This window comes from Protomyctophum parallelum (assembly GCF_964188405.1).
Source record: "Protomyctophum parallelum genome assembly, chromosome: 12".
Taxonomy (NCBI): domain Eukaryota; kingdom Metazoa; phylum Chordata; class Actinopteri; order Myctophiformes; family Myctophidae; genus Protomyctophum; species Protomyctophum parallelum.
In genome coordinates, this window is record NC_139712.1 from 19682605 (window position 1) to 19695449 (window position 12845).

A 12845-nucleotide genomic window follows, 5' to 3' on the forward strand; every position below is an offset into this window, starting at 1 on the left:
TAAGATTGCTTTTATGACATTTCTGAGACCATTCATGTTTCCAGAAGTTGCCTCTAAACTTGTGTTCTATTTCTAGTTTGATCGCTACAAATACTTTGATCTTAAAATAACTAATGAATGAAAATAGCTACAAGCTCACAAATAGCTACAAGCTCACAAATAGCTACAAGCTCACAAATAGCTACAAGCTCACAACACGTTGCGCTGCGACGTGTTGTTGAGCTTGTGGATCTGCTATTTTTGCACATTTGGCTTCTATGGAATCCAAATGACTGAAATCAGTCGTGGCGACTGAGAACTTTAACCCATTCTGACCTTAAAAAAATGTCTTCTACATCCTGACAGTTTTCTGAAAAAGCCATGTTTCTATGTCAGTCGTTCTTCGATTTTTCAAAAATTAGCAGACCTACAAGCTCGTAGCGCTATGAACTTGTATATCTGCTATTTTTCATGGCTTAAATGGCTTAATCCATGAGAATCAAGCCCTCCAGTAAGGCTATATCCAACGTTGAAGCTGCCACTACCACCTACTGGCGAAAAGTGGAACTGCAGCACGTTCATGGAGGTGGACGGATGTTCATGAGGTCATGTGCAACGTCAACGTGCGTCATCCCAGGACCTCAAATCTGAGGTCCGGGCTTAACTCCCGCTCGCTCGAGCCATTGAGTTATATAAGTGTCCTTCCGGCAGTCTTCCGGGTGCTTCAAAACGCCACTGAGCAACTTCTATTGAAATTAATAGCGGCCCAGCCCAGCCCAGCCTTCAAATCACCACACGGAGTCAGCGAGCGGCCTCATTGAACAACTGGATGAACGATACCACTTCTTGGCTGACGTACACTACACGAACAAACCAACGAAAGGTTCCCAGACAGTGTTTTCACAGCAGCGTTTACATAGTCATAGGAAAGAATAAACATATTCTGTGGGTCTTGAAAGATTAGTAAAAACACTCACAAACACTGGCTAGATAGGCTGTGTAGGAAACTCTGACAGTCAATGGGCTAACTGTCAAACATCATTATGTGTGTGTGTGTGTGTGTGTGTGTGTGTGCGTGCGTGCGTGCGTGCGTGCGTGCGTGCGTGCGTGCGTAAGCTGTCAAACATCAATTTCACACTCAAATAGACACAGCATATTTCAAATAAACTGTGAAACAACAGAGCATGTGATGTGTGTTTCTAATTGCGTGTGTGTGTGTGTGTGTGTGTGTGTGTGTGTGTGTGTGTGTGTGTGTGTGTGTGTGTGTGTGTGTGTGTGTGTGTGTGTGTGTGTGTGTGTGTGTGTTTGCGTGTGTGCGTGCCCGACCTGTGTGTCAGAGAACACATCCTGGATGCTGTTGATTGGTCCAACAGGAACACCTGACCCTTCAAAACTCCTTAGCCAATCAGATGTATTCTCCTCCAAAAACCTGAGGCAGAGGCATAGAGAGTGAGAGAGAGAGATTAGTGATTATTATATACCATATATAAATATATATCTCCAACATGGAGAATACATACACGCCTAGAAATACTTCAAAGACATACTTATTACACCGTACGACAACTGTTTTGACCACGGCGGAGGCGTGGCTTTCACTATAGTATTGCATGTATGGAATTGCCAATCCGTGCTATTTCACCGTGTGTGGGTGCGATCTTGTTTGACACATTATTTACCATTCTGTGCTATTGGGTTACAACTAACTAAGTACTGGAAATTGGAAATACTTGAGTACAGTACTTAAGTTAATGCACTTAGTTACTTTACACCACTGATACTGACACCCACCTTCTAATGAGAGTGCAAAATATCTCTTGGAAGAGCCACCCATCGACTAATCTAATATACAGCAACCTTCCCCATGTTTCTTCACTAGTCCGATCCAGAAGAACACAGTTTGCTGGCCTCTGCTACAGAGCTGACAATGAGGTATATAGCTTCCCTTCTTCTCTGGAATCCTGCCTCAAAGCAGACCAGAGGTAGAAAACTGTCATTTCCTGATGTCATCGCTAGGGACACTTGCATCAGTAAAGCAGGAACTGGGGATGGCAATGAAGGACCGGGAAGTCTGGCGTGGCATTGTGAAATCCATGATCTCGACCGGGGTCGAAAAATGATGATGATGACGACTGACTCATTGAAAGGCCGGTCCTTAAAAAGGGCTGGGGCTGGGCTCAGTGGGCTGGGCTGGTCCGTATTAGCACTCGGAAACAAAACAAATTGTCTACTCTTACAAATGGTTATTTCGACTATATGAACGGTTAAGCCAGAACCTTCCATAACCTCAACATTTCCAGAACCCCCTGTGAGGTTATGAGATGGTTTTTACATTCATTACGACCACAATCAGCCCCACATGGTCGGATGTTGACGTGAAAGCCAGCCACTAGAGCCTAGAAGGGGAATTCCTCCCTCGGCCAGTGGATATATTAGGCTTTTGGTCATCAGGCGGAGGCTCTGAGTCACTGACTACTATTTGCATAATTGCTCAATCAATTACTTGTTGTTCGCTGCTGCTTTAACAAATAGATAATTGACACTATAGGGTGAAAAAAATGGGTTGCAGACAGTGCTGCCGATCCGATTCACATTGGAAAATTAATAGGGCTAATTAGCCCTATATAAAAAATAGAAGACCACATTAGCTTAATGAATGGCATCAGCGTTTGAAAGTCGGCCAGTCATATCTTTTAAGCAAGCTCACCTCCACTCGCGCTTGTTCACAAACATGACGGACAGACAGACAGAATTTATAATAATGTATATTGATATTGATCACATGGATGCCACACACAGAATAGTTTAACTCACTGGATAAACTCACTGGATTATAATTTATTCAGACAAGAGGATCCCAGGCCTACGAGGTAGGCCTATAATTATTCACTTATGAATGTATAGGCTACTGTTCTTTATCGCGCAAACAGTGTCGAGGGCCCATGCCCCCCTCCCTCTCTCTCTCTCTCTCTCTCTAGCTCTCTCTCTCTCTCTTTTGCATTGACAATTTGACATATATCCGATATTTTAAATATCGGATATGTTTTACCTCTGCAAAGGTGTGAGTGAGCACCCGCCTTGGTCCCGAACTTAATTAAATAAATTATAATTATATTGCTTCAGCGGAGCACGCACCATTGTAAGCTTGGAAATCTTTTAATTTCCTTTGGTGTCCTTTGATGGATTGATGTCAGTTTGTACATATATAGTAGCCTACAGTGGTAATATACAATGGTGCAAAAACAACATAACATAAAAGCCCTAACTGTCCTATTATAGTCTGCGGCTGCAAAGCCTTTTTTCTTTTTTTGACAGACGGATCTCAAACTGCTGTCTGCTGAGTCATGCTTGAAGACTTTTATGGTGCGATATGGGGCGTGGATCTATGCAGATGAGGTTGTCGGGTGCTTTTCCGATCACTTTGCACCCGCTGCTTTCAGTATGACATACACCTGCGATACGCCTGCGTACCTGTGGTACACACCACTCTCTGAATAACACGTCATCTCAACGTAGCTTGATCGGACGGATAAATACGATATCTGTTTCCGCCACCGTTACACTCTGGCGCATTTCGTTTTTGAAGAATCAGGACCTACGTAGACAGGGTGTCTGTTAGCTGTGTGGTGTGTAGTAGATGTGTGTACCTTGTAGCTGTGTGGTGTGTAGTAGATGTGTGTACCTTGTAGCTGTGTGGTGTGTAGTAGATGTGTGTACCTTGTAGACAGGGTGTCTGTTAGCTGTGTGGTGTGTAGTAGATGTGTGTACCTTGTAGACAGGGTGTCTATTAGCTGTGTGGTGTGTAGTAGATGTGTGTACCTTGTAGACAGGGTGTCTGTTAGCTGTGTGGTGTGTGTAGTATAGATGTGTGTACCTTGTAGACAGGGTGTCTATTAGCTGTGTGGTGTGTAGTAGATGTGTGTACCTTGTAGACAGGGTGTCTGTTAGCTGTGTGGTGTGTGTAGTATAGATGTGTGTACCTTGTAGACAGGGTGTCTATTAGCTGTGTGGTGTGTAGTAGATGTGTGTACCTTGTAGACAGGGGGCCTGATTCTTCAACGCGCTTCCGCTTATATATTGACGTGACGCTAGCGGAAAGGCATTTACGTGGATTTCCCACATTAATTTGGAATTCATGAAAATGGCCGTGAACTTGACGCTGCCTTTGGTTTGTCGGAAATTCCGCTAAATCCTCCGCCACCTCTTTAGGTGGCGGAGAAATTTTCGGAACCATACACTTGCGTATAGATTTATTCAGAAGGCTTTAGTCTTCATGCTGAATCAATAAATTGTTCCCAAATCTCAGATAAAATATGTAGGCATGTGTCCCCAACATATTGGTCATAAAAAAAATGATAGCCTATATATATATATATATATATATATATAAAAGCCGAGTGCACTTGTATGCCTTTAATGCATGCATTAGGATATTTCTATCATGCGCGATTGGGGCTGCTCACTTGACAGCTTTCTACTCGCAGTGCAACGCGTTGTGAGCTTGTAGATCGGCTCTCGTGGACTCGCTGCATGTTAAAAAACAAACTCACAATTATAATAAGAACATAGGCCTGGTTAGTGTTGTATAGTTAGTGAGTCAGTTCTCTGACTGTCGGTGTGTGTGTGTGTGTGTGTGTGTGTGTGTGTGTGTGTGTGTGTGTGTGTGTGTGTGTGTGTGTGTGTGTGTGTGTGTGTGTGTGTGTGTGTGTGTGTGTGTGTGTGTGTGGGGGGGGGGGGGGGGCAGACAGCAGCGTGCTGCCGATCCGATTCACATTGGAAAAAAATAGAAGACCACATTAGCCTAATGAATGGCATCAGCGTGTTTGAAAGTCGGCCAGTCATATCATAGTTTTAAGCCAGCTCACCTGCACTCGCACTTGTTCACAAACATGACGGGCAGACTTTATAATAATGTATATTATTGATATTGATCACATGCATGGATGCCACACACAGAATAGTTTAACTCACTGGATAAACTCACTGGATTATAATTTCTTCAGACAAGAGGATCCCAGGCCTACGAGGTAGGCCTATAATTATTCACTTATGAATGTATAGGCTACTGTTCTTTATCGCGCAAACCAGTGTTGAGGGCCCATGCCCCCCTCCCTCTCTCTCTCCTCTCTCTCTCTCTCTCTCTCTCTCTCTCTCTCTCTCTCTCTCTCTCTCTCTCTCTCTCTCTCTCTCTTTTGCATTGACATATATCCGATATCGGATATGTTTTACCTCTGCAAAGGTGTGAGTGAGCACCCGCCTTGGTCCAGAACTTAATTAAATAAATTATAATTATATTGCTTCAGCGGAGCACGCACCGTTGTACATAGTTTGTACATATATAGTAGCCTACAGTGGTAATATACAATGGTGCAAAAACGACATAACATAAAAGCCCTAACTGTCCTGTAGAATTATTAAATTAATAGAGTGCGGGCTATATTCATAGCAGTGACCGCGGCTGTAATTTCTTTCCAGCAATCATTTTTATTGTAATTTGTGAAGCCGCTATATAGTCTGCGGCTGCAAAGCCTTTTTTCTTTTTTTGACAGACGGATCTCAGACAAACTGCTGTCTGCTGAGTCATGCTTGAAGCCTTTTATGGTACGATATGGGGCGTGGATCTATGCAGATGAGGTTGTCGGTTGCTTTTCCGATCACTTTGCACCCGCTGCATTCAGTATGACATACACCTGCGATACGCCTGCGAACCTGTGGTACACACCACTCTCTGAATAACACGTCATCTCAACTTAGCTTGATCGGACGGATAAATACGATATCTGTTTCCGCCACCGTTACACTCTGGCGCATTTCGTTTTTGAAGAATCAGGACCAGGGTGTCTATTAGCTGTGTGGTGTGTAGTATAGATGTGTGTACCTTGTAGACAGGGTGTCTATTAGCTGTGTGGTGTGTGTAGTATAGATGTGTGTACCTTGTAGACAGGGTGTCTGTTAGCTGTGTGGTGTGTAGTATAGATGTGTGTACCTTGTAGACAGGGTGTCTGTTAACTGTGTGGTGTGTGTAGTATAGATGTGTGTACCTTGTAGACAGGGTGTCTGTTAGCTGTGTGGTGTGTAGTATAGATGTGTGTACCTTGTAGACAGGGTGTCTATTAGCTGTGTGCGATGTTGAACTCTCAGCGTGTTCGTTGTGTATTTGGGGTCACGTGCAAGTTCACCGAGTCCCACAACCTGAAACAATAACCGATAACAACGTTATAATCATCATCATCATCATCATCATCATCATCATCATCATCAACATAATCTTCATAATCGTCATCCTAAGCCAGGGGTTCAATTATTTATTTCTTGAGGGGCGCTAGCCCCTCCCATATTCAGCTATTAGTGTAGATTTTCGTCTTACACAAACATTAAATTTCCATTGACAATGAATCTTTTTAATACTCGTGCGTTGTTCAAAACAGTCATGAGTAGTAATTGTTTTTAGTAATACTGTGCATGATCATGACACTAGAGGTTCCAGTAATGGGCAGCTTGTGTTACCTCGCCCCAAAATATAATTTTCTAAAGAGATCATTTATTTATAGATCATTGTCACTTTGGAATAACCTGCCTCGAAATCTCTGTTGCATTTACAGTAAATTAACGTTAAAAAAGTTGTGTTGTTTTCTTTCCAGCTCTCACTTGCAATTTCTTATCTTAGCAATTTATTTTATCCGACCTAATGTGTGTTGAATACTGACTTTTTTTAACAGATGTGTATTTGTAATTGTACGTGTACTGTAATGTTTATTCTTATGTGGACCCCAGGAAGAGTAGCTGGTTGCTATGGCACCAGCTAATGGGGATCCTCAACAAAAATCAAATCAATGGAGAATTCACGTCAAAGTATCTGAGCAAATTGCTTAGTGTCTATTTTTGTCCTATACACAAAGATTAAATTCTCATTGACAATGAATGGAGAATTTTACGTCATAGTGTCTGAGCAAATGGGCTGAGGAAGGCACTGAGAAAGCCAGGTTATTTTTCTTTTTTTCTCCTTTGTCTAATATGTTGTTCCGACTGACGCATGCGCACGTGCGTGCGTGACCGTGCGTGCGCCCATGCGTGTCCGTGCGCCCGTGCGTGCGTGAGTGCCCGTGCGCCAGTGTGTGTGTGGGTGCGAGCATGTGTGTGTGTGTGTGTGTGTGTGTGCACACGTACCTGACACACTTTGACAAACTGCTTGTCGTTTCCTGCAGCCACAACAATGTAGCCATCTCTGGTTTTAAAACCCTGAGAGAGAGAAAGAGAGAGAGTTTCTCAATGAAACACCAATACATCAATTTACTTGGAATGTAAGCTAAAAACCACATGTGACGAGAACAATAAGCATTATGACACACACACACACACACACACACACACACACACACACACACACAATCTGGTTTACTAACCCCACAGTCACACAGAGTTGCATGGCTTTGATCCTCGCTAACAGACCCTGGGGCTTGTGGGTAGAGTAGTCCCCAGAGGCAGAACTATAAGGAAAGTTAACAAGCCCCAAAACCCCAGAATTGTGTGTGTGCGCATGCGTGTGTGTGTGTGTGTGTGTGTGTGTGTGTGTGTGTGTGTGTACTTACTATTACTATACTTGTGAGGGCCACATGTCCCCTCGCTAGTATAGTGGAATGTTAGAAATGGACATCATGACAATAAACAAACAAGCCAAATTAGACATTCAGATGTACTTTTGGGTTAGGGTTCAAAATACGAACATGAATTGTAAAAAAATTAAAAATAAAATAACCTTCCTAAAATGTCGATGCCCTCACAAGTATAGTAACACAAACGTCCGTCCGCGTGTGTGAGTGCGTGCGTGCCTGCATGCGTCCGTCCGTCCATGTGTGTGAGTGCGTGCGTGCATGTGTGCGTCCGTCCGTCCATGTGTGTGAGTGCGTGCGTGTGTGCATGCGCGCCTGGGATCTGGGTTCAATCCCAGTGTGAACGGGAAACAACCTCCCGTTGGTTTTTAGACAACAGGGACGTCGTGTCATGGACAAAAAAAAAGGACAGGGTCACAAACCGCTGTCCCCTCCACGACACCGCGTCTATCCGTCAACGCAACGGGGCCCCTGAGGGCCACCCATTGGCCCCTGAGCAAAAAACCATGAGACCCCAAAGACCAGCAACAAGACAATACAGAATGTCTTCCCCGTGTGTGCAAACGGCAGCTTTGAACTCCTTTCCTGCAGTACTAAAACTACGGACGGTAACATGTTCTATAAAGAGGACATTAACAGAGGTTAATGTAATTGGTACTGTAATTTTGTTGTATAATATTATTAGTATATATATATATTCCTTTTCTGTACTTGATTGCTTACTTTTGAACCCATTTAGGCCTGACGTCAACATTTTTAAAATGTCTTCAAAATCCTGAGTTTTCTGAAATACCTATGTTTCTGTATTGGTAGGCTACTCAATATTTCATGTCAAGGACCCCGAAAAATATCTGTAATTGGCCACCGACCCCCATCTGAAAATATGTTGTTCCAGGAACCTCTCAGAAGCAAAGATTTGAATAAAAAACGTTAAAGAAATATATCCAAAGATTTGTGCCACATTTTCACGATAAAAAAAAAGATAGCAGACCTACAAGCTCGTATAGCGTGGCACGCGCTATGAGCTTGTAGATCTGCTATTTTTCAATAGCTAAACATAATGCTTCAAACACCAAAAGGGGTTCCCGCCCAAAATGGGTTAAACTAAAGTGTTATACTGTATTTTTAGCAAAGTCTCCTGACAGGTGGTGAAAATTAGCACTTGTGCTAACATACTGTACTGTAAGCAATGCATCCACTACGGAAGGAGGAGAGGACACGTCTGGAGCAGCACGGACATTTTGAGCCTTTTATTAGTGTATTGTCCAATTATGGATGAAGAAGAATCATGATCAAAATTGGGGATGTATCATGTGATCTAGACATGTCCTCTCATCAGGGAGAGAGGAGAGGGAACTGTCAGTAGGTGAGGTCTCTATTAATGTCTAAGAGTCGACCAGTTTAAGCTAGTCTGAAATAGCAGCTAGCCTTACACCACAGGAAGTGTGGTGGATGCTGGCTGACAGGCATGGGCTTAGAACCACCTCACTCAGGCAGAAAAGGAGCAGTCTGGGCTTTTGATTGGCTGACAACTTTGCCAGGGAGGTGGGACCTCAGTCAGGGCCTGCTGTATCCATGTGTGTGGCTTAGCAGTGGGTTAGATTCAAGGAGAAGATCATGAGGGCAACAGGTGAGAGGCCAATGGTAAATGTATATTAATGTGCATTATTAAGAACATATTGTGTTGTAATATGTTTAGATTGTAACAGAGTATGTATTGTGCCTCTTGTTTTGTCTCCCAAACAATCCGATTTAAAACGATAGGTAAAACATAAAGCATAGGTGATGCATAGGTGGTAGTGTTGAACTAATCTAATACCAACAGCTTGTACAAGTTGTACCAGATCGATAGAGTGAATAATGGCTCTAAAGGGGCCGGTCTGGGCCAGCTTAGAATGTTTCAATGAGAGCTGAACTCCCAGCCGACAGATAGGATAGGAACGGGCTATTAGGCAAAGATCAGGGGGACTGTATCCACCTGTGTCAGCGGGAGGGGGAAACAAACAGTGTGTATGTGTAATAACGAGTGAATAAAACCTTATAAAAAGCATGCGTTTGTGAAGAGAAGCGATTATTGGAACATTTTAGTTCAGCCTGTGCGTGTTGAATCTTAGTTAAAGTCTTGCCTGTTGCTGAGTCCGTCGGATACTCGGTTAGTCTCCCGAAATCCGAACAATTAGATGCTAGTATACAGAACAACTAACGTTTCCACCTATCAGACTCAAACATTAGTCATTTTCGTATATTCTTTTTTCTGAGACCTCGTTTTTCTTCAGTAAAAGAAATACATTGTCTCAAATAAATAAATTCCAAACCTTTAAAGGATCCCTCGCTAATAAGACAAATATGCCATAACACATTACACAATCAATATTTGATTTCTTTCAAAGAGAATCTTTCACTCAATAGGGACTGCTCCTATCGCAGGTTGATGATATGTCCATGTGTGGTCCAGCCCTATGGAATGCATATGCTAATAAAAACAACTTAATACTTCCTATAACGATAATATGAGCATCATACCAATATTTAAATACTTTTTAATAGCACGTGCATTCCATACATTCCTTGCGGCTGGACCACACATATGACATCATCAACTTGCAATAGAAGCAGTTCCTATATTGAGTGAAAGATTCTCTATTTATGAAAGTTTTTTTTAGTTACAGAGGGCAAGTATAGTGTTTTAAGGCATATTTGTCTTGCCAGGGATCCCCCCTGTGGGATTAAACAAGTGAAAACGTTTACAATATGTCCATTAACATTATCCAAATTATTATTATTATATATTTTTTACATTTTGGAAAAAATAGCCAATTTTAGGTGCGCACTTTTCCTGCACCCTTTGAAATACCACCCGTGAAATACCACCAAATCTGTAATCCTTTTCCACTTTGATTCCGTCTTGTCATATGGGCCATGTGAAAATAATCATGCCACATCTCTCTTTTCAACTTGTGACAGCTCGCTGATGCTTCATCTACTTTGTCTCTTAGCCCAGGCGACATTCACAGACAGTCAGACACACATGGGTTCTCCATGCAAAATAAACAGGGACAGTAGATCGGGACACGGTATAGAGCATCGCAGTCCCGCCCCCTTTCATGACGACGCCAGGCCCAGGAAATGATTCCCAATGCATTTTTCCCATAGACATTTCAAAAGGTATTTATTTAAAGACGGTTACGCCACGGACAAAGTCAACTCGAGTCGTGACAACTCATGACAACAAACACAAAATTTTGGACCAAACAAATAATTACAAAGAAGAAAAACAACAAAAAAAGTGTTGTAACCTGCCGTTGTTTTCTTCTTTCTAATTATTTGTTCGGTCCAAAGAATTGTGTTTGTTTTCATGATTTGTCACGACAAGAGTTGGCTTTGTCCGCGGCGTAAACATCTTTAAATAAATACTTTTTGAAATGTCTATGAGGAAAATGAACGGAGAATCATTTCCTGGGCCCTAGTAGGGGGCGGGACTGCGACGCTTTGATTGATAAGCTTCTGTTGTTATATGACTGCATAATATGCAGTCATGGACTATGACTATAGATTGTGCTACTGTCATGTGTTTTGTATTGTGATGTATTTTCAACGTATTGTTCTGTTCAACGTAAGAGGACCTCAACAGAAATAAGACTTTCTTTCCGATAACCTCAAATTGCTATTTTACCTTGGGATACATCACTGAGGATACGTCCCAGGTGCATCCATGCAGTGTTTTTTAGTTATAGTTATTCTATTTATAGTGACTCATAGGGAGAGACAAACAGGTATAGTCTAGTGACCACCGGAGAGACGGGTGACAGCCGGCATGTAGACGGCACCCGGGTGAGCAGTATGGGTTAGTGCCCCAGCCCAAAAAACCCTCGGTGAGGCCTTTAGAATCAGAATCAGAAGACTTTATTGCCATTACATGTAAACATGTTAGGAATTTGGTTCGGTGAACAGCAGAGTGCAGTTATGACATTTAAGTGCAAAACAGGACAAGATAGTGCAAAAACAACATTGTGCAAAATGATAGTGAAATGAAATAAAATTAAATAAATACGTATAAAGAATAGTTTCTAGGACAATCAGCTTAAGTCAGTCAGTCGATTCCACTCAGGGGGAGGGTAGAACGGGGTCAGGTGGTGAGGAGGCTGGGGTGTGGGGGTGGGGGGGGTGGACCAGCAGAATTGAGGAGCCGGATTGTCATGGGGAAAAAACTGTTTGAGTGTCGGGCCGTTTTAGTTTTTAGGGAACGCAGCCTCCTGCCTGAGGGGAGCGGGGTAAAAAGACTGTGGCCTGGGTGTGCGGGGTCAGCCATGATCTTCCTGGCCCTCCTCAGAGCCCTGCTCTTAAACAGGGCCTCAAGGTGAGGCAAAGGGCAGCCAATCACCCTCTCTGCTGATCGTATGACCCGCTGCAGCTTAGCCTTGTCCTTGGCCGCTGCAGCAGGGAACCAAACAGTGATGGCGAGGGTGATGATGGACTCTATGATGGCAGTGTAGAAATTAACCAACAAGGTCCTTGGGAGGTGGAATTTCCTCAGCTGTCTCAGAAAAAACAATCTCTTCTGGGCCTTTTTTGTGAGGGTGTCGATGTTGGGCCCCCACTTCAGGTCCCGAGAGACTGTCACCCCGAGGAAGCGGCATGACTCCACAGTGGTGACTGGAGTGCCTCCCAGTATGAGGGGAGGGGGAGGGGCCGCGTTCTTCCTGAAGTCCACGATCAGCTCCACCGTCTTGAGAGCATTCAGCTCTAAGTTGTTCCGGGTGCACCAGGTCAGCAGCAGGTCGATCTCGCTCCTGTATGCAGACTCATCCCCCCTTGAGATGAGCCCTACCAGGGTGGTGTCGTCTGCAAACTTTAAAAGTTTGACTGACTGGTGGCTGGAGGTGCAGCAGTTGGTGTAGAGGGAAAACAGAAGGGGAGACAGGACACAGCCCTGGGGGGAGCCGGTGCTGATGGTCCTCAGCTCAGAGATGGACTTCCCCATCTTCACTCGCTGGGTCCTATTGGACAGGAAGTCTGTGATCCACCTGCAGGTGTAGTCAGGCACCTGCAGCGTAGAGAGGCCACACTCCAGTATGGGAGGCAAGATGGTATTGAACGCCGAGCTGAAGTCCACAAAAAGAATCCTGGCATAGGACCCTGCAGTGTCCAGATGTTCCAGGACGTAGTGTAGGGCCATGTTGACCGCATCGTCCACGGATCTGTTGGCTCTATATGCGAACTGCAGAGGGTCTAGGAGAGGGTCTGTAATGGACTTCA

The 12845-nt window shown here is 43.7% G+C and overlaps 1 protein-coding gene across 1 annotated transcript in view; it reads right to left on the reverse strand.

Annotated features, from left to right (window-relative positions):
• Positions 1–12845, reverse strand: part of sugct (succinyl-CoA:glutarate-CoA transferase) — a 116718-nt gene that overhangs the window by 77838 nt on the left and 26035 nt on the right. The window contains exons 10-12 of the mRNA XM_083777832.1: positions 7147–7218; positions 6074–6171; positions 1306–1408 (exon numbers count right to left, since the gene is read on the reverse strand). Of these exons, the coding sequence (XP_083633958.1) occupies positions 1306–1408; positions 6074–6171; positions 7147–7218 (273 nt within the window). The remainder of the gene's footprint in view (positions 1–1305; positions 1409–6073; positions 6172–7146; positions 7219–12845) is intronic.